Source organism: Microtus ochrogaster, unplaced genomic scaffold (genome assembly GCF_000317375.1).
Source record: "Microtus ochrogaster isolate Prairie Vole_2 unplaced genomic scaffold, MicOch1.0 UNK77, whole genome shotgun sequence".
Lineage (NCBI taxonomy): Eukaryota > Metazoa > Chordata > Mammalia > Rodentia > Cricetidae > Microtus > Microtus ochrogaster.
Window position 1 is genome coordinate 977,680 of NW_004949175.1, and position 11,214 is coordinate 988,893.

Consider the following 11,214-nt stretch of genomic DNA (forward strand, 5'->3'; position numbering starts at 1 on the left):
AGAAACCCTGTCTCGAAAAACCAAAAAAAAAAAAAAATTTCCCTCACAAAAAAAAAAAATCACGAATGCAAACAGTTTTAGTAAACCTGCTTTAGCTAATAACGATAAAAATCTATTGAAACAAATACTAAATAAAATGTTGTGGGGTTTACAGGGGCACCTACACTAAATGAACCAACATATGACTCAAAATCCTTGTAGAGCGAGCGGTTCTGTCCTTCTGTAGAGAAGGCCCAGAGAACAGTAGATGACTTCAAACATCTGTCACTCCCTCTTTATCGCCCCCACTCACATCATGCTATAGTTCCTACTTGGGTTTACTTTATACAATACAATCGCAAAGTTTCTGGCTCAGAACTGTGGCATTCCAAACCTGCTTAAACAATCTGACAATCAAGACACCCATAGTTCCTGATGCCCACCAGTGCTACACTCTGGTTCCACCAGCTACAATTCCTGTGAGTCCCGCCTCCTTTACTGCCTCCCATAAGCTTCTGTTACTTTGCAGTCTTGGAGCCAATATGGGGCCAGAAGTAAGAGTCACCCTTGACAGTTCCCGCAGCCTCACTTCTTCCCATACCTTCCTTCCAGCTACCTGGGAGGTTCTAAGACAGCAACTATGGTGTTAGCCTACAAATACAACTTTCATTAGTAGTTGCTTACCAGGCCTTTGGGATTTTTACTACTGTCAGAAGAAATACTAATAAGTTTGGGATAGCTGATCAGATATAAGCAATGCTGTTGTTGGTTTCAAGAATTAGCAGTTACAATAGGTGCTTGTTAAATTTTGCTGTCTGGAAAAATTAAAATTAGTATCTCCAAGCAAGTTTCTGGTGAATTATCCATTTATTTTATATTGTTACCAAGGAGCTTCACAGGTGATAACTGAACCAAGAAATCACATGCTTTTCATTAATAACAACAAAGATGACTTGTGGAGAGGGAATTAAGTACTTACAACCATATTCAGTGTAACCATTTACTTACTGTGTCAAGGTAAAGCAGGACACTTGCAATAGACTGGAGGAAACTCGGCATCTGGTAAACATGATCCTCACTGGCTTCAGTCTGGGTGAGGAACATCTGTTTACAGCGCTGAATGAGCTCAACATACATGAAGTCAACATCTTTGGCATTTATAACCTTGCAAGGCTTTAGGAAAGGCAAAACAGAAATGTTATCAGCATCAAAACAAAGGCACCTAAAATGTCATGTTATGACACATGATTATAAACTGCTGAATATTACCAAGCAATTTAAACTGCTGAATATTAGCAAGCTGTTTACTTATCTTACTGTACATAAAATATTGTATCTTATGCTTTTCATAAAAATGTGTATTCCCACCCTAAAGAGTTACTTCTACACGTTGTTAACTATGGTCTAGCCTGTGTTTAAAAGGCAGGCCTCGCTATGCGCTGGCCCTGTAAGGCTTATCACTCTGGCAGGAGGCTTCTCACACACTGTCTTATCTTGTCTCTGAATTAGAGCTGCAAACAGCAAACAAATAGAGATGAAGAATAAAAGACAGAGAATGAAGAGGCGAAGAAAGGAAAGAAGAAGAAGAAAGAAGATACTGATGGAAAAAGAGGCAGGAAACTAGTTTTCTTAGAAGCAAATTACCACAGAAATAACTAGTTATCCTTTATGGGATGGTGGGGGTTGGTGGATAAAGCGTATGCTATCTTTGAATTTAGTATGCAACCCAGGTTGTTCTTCATTCTGTAGCAATTTCCCTGTCTTAGCTTCCTGGAGCCTGGATTATAGGTTGGAATACACTTGTATTCTTAAATACGTCTTTCTGTCCTAAGAACATCTGTCTAAAACTTTAAGTGAAAACCATAGTTTTACTGTATAATAGGGGGCTGCAGAGTACAAAATGAAAATACAATGTTTCTAGCATCCAGAACTGAATTTATGTGGAGTTTTATTTGTTTGTTAGTATCTGAACTTTTAGATTGTTAGCCATCTCCTAAATGTGTTTAGATGACCTAGGCTGACCTAGAGTTCTATATAGTCCAGGCTGACCACAAACTATTAATTCCCTTGCCTGTTTCTTGCACTGAAATTATAGGCATGTATCAACCCTAAATAAGATTTATGTCTTTTATTCTACCAATTTAGGGTAGCTTTTAATAAGTTAGCTGACATTTCTTGGTCTTGGCTTTTTCTTGTAGAAAATAGACAAATAACTCATCTTGTCAGTAAGCTATGGGGATCTAAGATAATGCATGTACACAGTAAACACTGAAAATTGAACTGTTAGTAGAACAAGTACCAATAATATCAACACAAGCACAACACACTATTTAAAAAATGCAGTGTTATAGTCCTGTAAATAATTAAGCAAAACCAAAAACATAAAATACAGTAAACTAGTGAAACATACTCCTGCAAATAGTCCATATCCACGAATAGCAATGGATAACTCCTTGTTGTTTGAATCCGCATTTCTGATGATTCCATAGAACTGTTCCATGAAGTACTGCAGCTGACTCCTGTGTAACTCTGCATCTTCTGCCACAGTAAATGAAATCTGTAATTTTAGGACATTTGCTCTTTAGAAACATTTAATAACCAAAGGACCTAAACAAATATGACTATTAAGATAATATTTTAATTATATTTGATTGCTTTTAGTCAGAACCCTCTGCTTCAACGTACTTCAGCGGTTCAGAAAAGACAGTTTCTTAGCTAAGGCTACTTTGTATGTGATGTATTTTTGCCAAGAAAAAGGAAAAGAAGATGATCAAAAAGGGCATTTCACATTTAATATTTTTCTTAGCTACATTTATTTACTTTTTTGTCGGTACACATACTTCAGTGTGTTTGTGTGGAGGTAGCAAGACAAGCTATGGCAGTCCCACCGAGTGTGTCCCGGTTACTGAACTTAGTGGCGTCTTTACCCACTAAGCCATCAAACCCATTTCAGGTGTTTTTAAGACCCAGCTACAAGAGATATTAAAACTAAGTGTATGAAGAGAAAAGATAGTTGAGATCATTGTTGTCTTAGTCAGGGATTCCACTGCTGTGAAAAACATCATGACCAAACACAATTTTGGGAGGAAAGGGTTTATTTCTGTTTACACCTTCACATCACTGAGGGAAGTCAGGGCAGGAAGTAACGCAGAGGTCATGGAGTAGTGCTGCTTACTAGTTTTCTTTACCTGGCTTGCTATGTTTGTTTTCTAATACACCCCAAGACCACCTGGCCAAGGGTGGCACTGCCCACAAAGAGCTGGGCTTTCCCACATCAATTATCAATCAAGAAAAGCCCGACAGACTTGCCTAAGGGCCAAACTTACAGAGGCATTTTCTCAATTATGATCCCTTCTTCCCAGATGACCCTAGTTTGTATCGAGCTGACATAAAAACTAGGCAGCACAACTAGGTAACACAACCACTTGGGAAAATTGGATACTGGCCTACAAAGTTTAACATATCGCTGGGATATGACCAGAGGTTTGGCTTTGGCCTTTCTTTCACTCAAAGGGCATGTTAACAAAAACCCAAAGGCCTTGTTCAGTCACGTTAGCTGTCATTCCAGTCACAGTAGCTAAGGAATGGAAACAACGTAAATGTCCTCAACTGATTAATGGAGAATGATAATGTAGTTCATACATGATTCTATTCAGTTATAAAGAAAATGAAATTTGCAGGACAATGGACAGAACTAGAAAATATTACACTAAGTAATAAAAAAACAAAAACCGGAAAGATAAAATGCTCCATGTTTTCTCTTATTTGTGGACTTTCGTTCAGAATCTTTAAGTCTGAGTATATAACCTGGAGTAACCACAGATACCAAGAGAGTAAAGAGGGACTAGGGATGGAGTATGGGGCTCTGAAGAGGGGGCAGTAGAACAGACAGATGCTATGAGGGGGAAAATGGAAAAATGGAAGGTAGAAAGGAGGGCCGTATAGGGGGAGGAGGATAAATGATGACACTACAGATGTTTGAAAAGCCAGGGGCACCCAATTTAAATGAGGTACTCCACTTAGGCTGACAGTGCTCCCCCCTCAAAGCCACAAACTAACAGAAATCTCAGAGCTAGGCATGGGAACAGTCATTTTTAATTGTCATTCAGAGGAGTCCAAGAGACCCCAAGAGCAATTACAGGCTGTTGCTGATGCCCTCCCAGAAATTGAAAAAACTGAAGGTAAGTCCCTATTGCTAAAGACATGATATACTTCAGACCCAGGATTTGGAGGACTAAAGCTGTACCTAGCCTGGAAGCCTCCTCCCTAAAAACCAGCTCTCATAGTATGAGAAGGAGCTATGCAATCATTCAAAACCTGTGAAGTTAACTATGACTTATCCTTTTTCTCCCTTTCTTTCTTTCTTTCTTTCTTTCTTTCTTTCTTTCTTTCTTTCTTTCTTTCTTTCTTTCTTTCTTTCTTTCTAACAGTCTATGTGGCCCTAGCTATCCTGGAATTTGCAATGTAGACCAAGTTGGCCTCAAACTCAGAGATCTGCCTGCCTCTGCCTCCTGAATGATGGGATTAAAGTTGTACGCCACTATGCCCGACCCTACTAACCCATTTTCAGTAACCCATTTTCACTAACAGTGATCCAAGTAAAACTTTGCTCCAAGCAGGCCAAAGTGCCTGCTTCCTCAGCACCTAGCAAGATGCCCTACAGAGTTTTGATCAAGCTGAAATTATCCAGGCTCTTTTGTTTGGTCTAGCTAGCACTCATGGCAGAGCAATAGCAAAGCTTCCTGCTGCAGATGCTGCAGGAACTAAACAGATCATGTTACCAATTATTTTCAAATATGCAGGCACAAGATTGGAATTTAGTTCTTTTGGGGAAGCTTTTAACAAAAGTTGAATCTGAAGTACCTGTTTCAGGAAGGACTCCAGGGCTGAATGCGCAGCTTTCTTTAATTCCACATTTGTGTGGCTGCACCACTTCGACAGTACTTCAAATAGAGTAATATAGTTGTCCAGAAGGCAGATAGTAAATTGAGATGCATGCAGGGTAAGTAAGCGCAGACCAGCTGCAAATTCAAAATACATTCCATTTCAAACAGGTCAACAAAAGCCAGAAAAGAGAATTAAGAAAGCTTCCTATATACGCTAAAAGTTAAAAAAAAATACTCAAGATTTTATATAGCCAGGCACAGTGATGCACACCTTTAAGTATTCAGGAGGCAGAGGCAAGCAGATCTCTCTGACTTTAAGCCCAGCCTTGTTTACACAGTAAATTCCAGGACAGGCAGGCCTACATAGAGAGACCCTGTCTCAAAACACAAACAAACACAGTACATTACCCTAAAATAATCCGGTGATCTCAAAGTGCCCTCTAATGTTCCCAGTCTCTACAGTGACTTAGGCTCATGACCTGGCACAAAACAGGGTCAGGAATAGGATCTGGATTCATCAGCTCACAGCAAAATCAAGTAGCCTATGAGCTGAGGAAGCAGCTCAGTTGGTAGAGTGCTTGCTTAGCACGTATAAGGCCCTGGATCTGGTAGTTAGCATAGCATAAACAAGTTATGGCACACATGCCTGTAATCTCAGCACTAGGAAAATGGAAGTCATCAGCTACATAATGAGGTTAAAGGTCACCCTAGGCACTGGGGGTGGTGGCACACACCTCTAATCCCAGCACTCAGGAGGCAGAGGCAGGCGGATCTCTGAAAGTTTGAGACCAGCCTAGTCTACAGAGTGAGTTCCAGGACAGGCTCCAAAGCTACACAGAGAAACCCTGTCTTGAAAAATAAAAATAAAAAAAAATAAATGAGAGAGAGAGAAAAAAAAAATCACCCTAAGCAACGTGAAACCATGTCTCAATAACAATAACAAAATAAAACTTGAATCTCCTGAATGGGAGTCTAACATACATTTTTTTAAAAAAATATTTAAAATTCTTTTCTACATGGATTTCAAACATATTTTTGATCACTGACTCTAATTACACTAACATTAAATATGTATTCTTTTTTAAAAATTTATTATTTCATTTGTGTGTGTGCACCTGCACAGGTCAGAAGGACAATTTGCAGGGGCCAGCACTATTCTGTCACTACATGAGCCCTGGGCATAGAACTCAGTTCGCTAGGCTTGGGGTCAAGGACCTTTCCTCACTGAACCATTCAGTCAGCACCTAACAAATATATATATATATATATATGTGTGTGTATCTATAATATATGTATGTTTAAATCATGTACCATGAAAGTGATCCCAGTTAAGAGTTTACTGCTTAAACTAGTCTTCATTAATGAAGTCTTAAAGCTTCATTGTAAATATTGACATGTGAAACATCAGACATTTTTGTATTTACCTTCATTCTAGCTTACACAAAACCTTACTCAATATGTTAACTTAAGTAATTTAAACTCTTATTTTCTTAAACAAAGAACCTTACCCAAGGGCACAGCATATCGCTTCATCTCGATCTATTGCAGAAAAAAAAAAAATCATTATTTGAAAATCACAAGTCCGAACTGTGAAAGACTTAGAGAGAAATATTAATACTACCTGTGGACGGATTGCTTTTAATGCGAAACCAAAGATCTCCCTTGAAGTCTGGGGATCTAGGGAATAACAACAAAATAAAGCTGTTAAAGCATCGTAACACTATTTATACTGTTTATCAAAATTTGCAAGTGACAGCTTTTCTTTTTATATATATATTATGTATACAATATTATGTATAAAATATTTTGTCTGAGTGTATGCCAGCAGGCCAGAAGAGGGCACCAGACCCCATTACAGATGGTTGTGAGCCACCATGTGGTTCCTGGGAATTGAACTCAGGACCTTTGGAAGAGCAGGCAATGCTCTTAACCTCTGAGCCATCTCTCCAGTCCGACAGCTTTTCTTAAGACCAATGGATATTTCCAGTAGCTGCACAAATCTACAATTTCAGGGTAACTTCTCAACATCACTTGACTGAGCTAGAGCTGCGAGTTGTTGCAGCGTCTGGGGAGAGGAACATGGAATAACTAATGTGTGAGCACAGGAGCTAAATCAACGCCCACGTTACATAATCTCTCAGAGCCTCAACTTTCTCAGCTACAAAAAGGGAGACTATGGCTTCTTCAAAGACTGGAAGATTAAAAGAAGTGATTCAGTCAAGGACAAATATGTAGGCAGAACACCAATTCACATAAAATAAAATAAACAAATTATTAAAAAAAAAAGGAGTGCAGAGTGGGAGAAGGGGCAAGAGACACAGATGAGAGAAACAGTGAGAATCAACTACGTGTGTGGAAATTCACATGAAGTTCTATTTCTTTATAAGCCAGTGTGAAAAAAACTAACATGAAACAAAACCAACTACAGTAAATTGGTTTTAAGAACAAGGGAAACAAAGTAACTATAAATACAACCTGCAGTCATAAAAGCAACAGGTACCCCCAGTGTAGAGGGGACTGGACCGCCACCATCCAGGGAGGTCTGACTTGGCCTTGCAGCCTCCTCCTCCTACCTCCTCTCACATACATCCTCCAGTCTCCTGGATGCTTCCTGTACAAACATCCTCCTACCTATTTCTAATGTGGTAAAAATCTGCATAAAAGTCATCATTTTAAAAATGTGTAAAGATACAATATAGTCGCATTAAATATTTTCACTCTAGTGTGTAACATCACCTAAATTTCTACAACCAAAATGTTTTCATCCTCCACCACTGAAAACTAGCCCCACCTCCACCCTTCTCAGCTCCCAGAAACTCCTACATCCTGTCCCTATACTTTCTTACTCTAAGTGGAGCTATATATAGTGTTTTTTTTTTTAGATTAGCTTTTTTTTTTTAGATCTTATTTATTTATTACGTATACAGGGTTCATGCCTGCATGCCAGAAGAGGGCACCAGATCTCATTGTAGATGGTTATGAACCACCATGTGGTTGCTGGGAATTGAACTCAGAACCTCTGTAAGAGCAGCCAGTCTTCTTAACCTCTGAGCCATCTCTCCAGCCCCTGTGTTTTTTTTTTTTTTTTTGGTTTTTCGAGACAGGGTTTCTCTGTAGCTTTGGAGCCTGTCCTGGAACTAGCTCTTGTAGACCAGGCTGGTCTCGAACTCGCAGAGATCCTCCTGCCTCTGCCTCCCGAGTGCTGGGATTAAAGGCGTGCGCCACCACCGCCCGGCTCTGTGTTTTGTTTTTTGATTGGCTTATTTCTTAATAGTCTTAGGATATCGCTACTATCTAGGTTATAGAATAAAGCAGAATTTGTCCTTGCTTTTGAGACAAGGTCTCAGCACTAGAAAGAGAATCAAAGTCTGGCAATACCTTCCTCCACAGACTTGGTGAAGTTGCACAGAAGCGAGGACAGCCCTTTTAGACAGCCAGCCAGAACAGGAAATCTAGGTTCTCTTACTGCCGATGTCATCTAAAAGGACGTTTTAAGGAAGATATTACATAATGAAAACAAAAGAAACACAAACAAGACTGTGGAGATATACTGTCATAAGGCAGGGTCAGGTTTATACCTGGGTCTTGAGTTCTCCCAGAAAAGCCCGGAACAGGTTTTCTGAATGACTTATCATTTCACTAGGATGAACTTCGCCTAATATTCCCAGGAGCTCATAGATTTTTTCTAAAACTGAAAAATAAAATCAGATAAATGAAACCTAAAACTACATTTAAATAAGTAAAATTAACATAATGTATGAATAAGAAAATAGAGGACGATCAAGTCAAAATGATTTCAGGGCCAGCCAGATAGCTCAGTGAGTAAAGGCACTGGCTGCCAAACCTAACCTCAGTCCCTAACCCACTCAGGAAGGAGAGAACCGACTCCCTCCAACTGTACTCTGACCTCAAACATACACCTACACATTCACAAAAGTATTTTTAAATTTTTAAAGTAATTTTATAGTAAAACACAAAATATCTAGGTTTTTCATAAAATTCTTCCCCAAGTTTTATCTTAATCTCTTTCTTTTTTTTTTAAGATTTATTTATTTATTATGTATACAACATTCTGTCTCCATGTATGCCCGCACGCCGGAGGAGGGCTCCAGATCTCATTACAGACGGTTGTGAGCCACCATGTGGTTGCTGGGAATTGAACTCAGGACCTCTGGAAGGGCAGCCAGTGCTCTTAACCACTGAGCCATCTCTCCAGCCTCTCTTAATCTCTTTCTATAAGTTAAATTATATTTAAGGAATCCTTTTGTTTGCTTCCATTGTGCTATTCTTTCAGCAAAAGACCTTCACTGAGGAAATTAATGGTTTGTTAATGTTAATTTGTGAAAATATTTGAAAATAACATCTCACCTGTATCAGTTAGTCTTGATTTTGATGCAAGTTCTCCATAGAACTTGTTAAATAATTCTCCAATCTTAAACTCATCCATGATTCTAGAACTTCTCAGTGTCTTAAGTAACTATAAGAACACAAATGAGAATTTTCTAACGAGGAAAATAAACAAAAGACAACCTCTGCTTCAACAAGGCTTCGGAATCCTGGCCTCCCGCAGATCTGCCCTGGGTCTCTCTGCAATGACTCCTGCTCTGAAATCTGGGGACGTGAGGCTGGAGTGGTCAGTAGGAGACACAGGGAAAGCCAGTCCAAGCTTAATTTCAGCTTCCTCACAGAGCAATAACACGGCTAGAACAACTTCTTCACAGGCACTCAGGATCACAGACCAACCAAGTCCAAAGCAATTCTAAGCCAGAATGCCAAGGGAGAAAATTAAAAGTGAAAGTGAGCCCCTTGCTACTAGGGTTTCAGGAAAAACCTCCCTGAAACACACAGAGTGCTCTCTGGGCACTCCTAATAAACTGCATTGGATCCCATCACAGGCAGAAAGTGTGACAAGTGGAAAGCAGGAAATTCTCAGCTAAGTTTCTCTTTACTATCCTGACAACTTCAAATTCTTCTCTTACTACTCAGGAAAATATGAACAAAACACCATTGTGCTGCCAGATGGTGGCTACAAAATATACGTGCCCTTTACATAATCACAACTCCATCTTCCCCTAAACTCCCACCTCAACAAAACTCAAATTTCCACTTTTGTTACAAATTTAACAATAAAAACATATTACGTAGAAATATAAAATTACCTTAATCAGAAGGTCTAGGGCTGCAATTTTACACTTAGCAGTTCTATCTTTTGTATAAACACTGGTACAAGTATTCTAGGATTCAAAACAAAATATGTCATTCAAAAGGAGACAAAAATCACCAATATAACTTTAAGAACTAAGATTTAAATATAGGTAAAACTGTTATCTATGAGGGGTAATACCAATGTGTAACATAATAAAATTTATAAATTAACCCTTAAAAGCATAATAGAGTATTAAATATACAGATTAAAAATTACTGAAAATTAGGTTGGGCAGTTGTGGTGCATACCTTTTATTTTAGCACTTGAGAATTCGAGACCAGTCTAGTCTACATAGTGAATTACAGGACAGACAGTGCTACAGAGAAAAACCCTGACTTGAAGAACCAAAAAGAAATAAAAAGAGCCAGGCGATGGTGGCGCACGCCTTCAATCCCAGCACTCGGGAGGCAGAGGCAGGCGGATCGAAAGAAAAAAATTACTGAAAACTCCAACTCAATATGCTATGGTTGCTTTGTTAAAAATACAAACAGATAAGCCGGACAGTGGTGGCACACGCCTTTAACCCCAGCACTAGGGAGGCAGAGGCAGGCAGATCTCTGAGTGCGAAGCCAGCCTTGTCCACAAGAGCTAGTTCCAGGACAGGCTCCAAAGCTACAGAGAAACCCTGTCGCAAAAAAACAAAGATGAGGCTTCAGTAAGAATTTGAAAAAAATTAGAAAACAAAAGTGCATTATTTCTTTCTACATACATGTACTATATACATGCTACATCAAGAAACAAATTACAGGCCCAGCTACTCACAATTACCTGAGCACAGGAGTTTGAGTTAACTCATACAACACACTGATACAAAAGAAAGCAAAAGAGGGCAAAAAAGCATTAACACATGGGCAAAGGGGGCTGGAGAGCTGATGGCTCAGGGGGTGGAGCACTGCTGCTTTCCCAGAGAACTCGGGTTTGGTTACCAGCACTCAGAGTAAATCAGAGCCATCTCTGTAACTTCCGAGTGTACCTACACACTCATGGTACACATAAAAATATACACACAGGCAAAACGTTCACACACAAAAAATAAATAAAAGTAAATACAACCTTTAAAAAAAAATTAAGGCCGGGCGATGGTGGCGCACGCCTTTAATCCCAGCACTCGGGAGGCAGAGGCAGGCGGATCTCTGTGAGTTC

The 11,214-nt window shown here is 39.4% G+C and overlaps 1 protein-coding gene across 1 annotated transcript in view; it reads right to left on the reverse strand.

The window, feature by feature from the left end:
- The window catches only part of Prkdc (protein kinase, DNA-activated, catalytic subunit), a 174,764-nt gene that overhangs the window by 159,748 nt on the left and 3,802 nt on the right, over nt 1-11,214 (reverse strand). The window contains exons 4-12 of the mRNA XM_013354879.2: nt 10,025-10,099; nt 9,234-9,342; nt 8,444-8,556; nt 8,244-8,343; nt 6,487-6,542; nt 6,374-6,404; nt 4,843-5,000; nt 2,390-2,536; nt 988-1,152 (exon numbers count right to left, since the gene is read on the reverse strand). Coding sequence (XP_013210333.1) covers nt 988-1,152; nt 2,390-2,536; nt 4,843-5,000; nt 6,374-6,404; nt 6,487-6,542; nt 8,244-8,343; nt 8,444-8,556; nt 9,234-9,342; nt 10,025-10,099 — 954 coding nt within the window. The remainder of the gene's footprint in view (nt 1-987; nt 1,153-2,389; nt 2,537-4,842; nt 5,001-6,373; nt 6,405-6,486; nt 6,543-8,243; nt 8,344-8,443; nt 8,557-9,233; nt 9,343-10,024; nt 10,100-11,214) is intronic.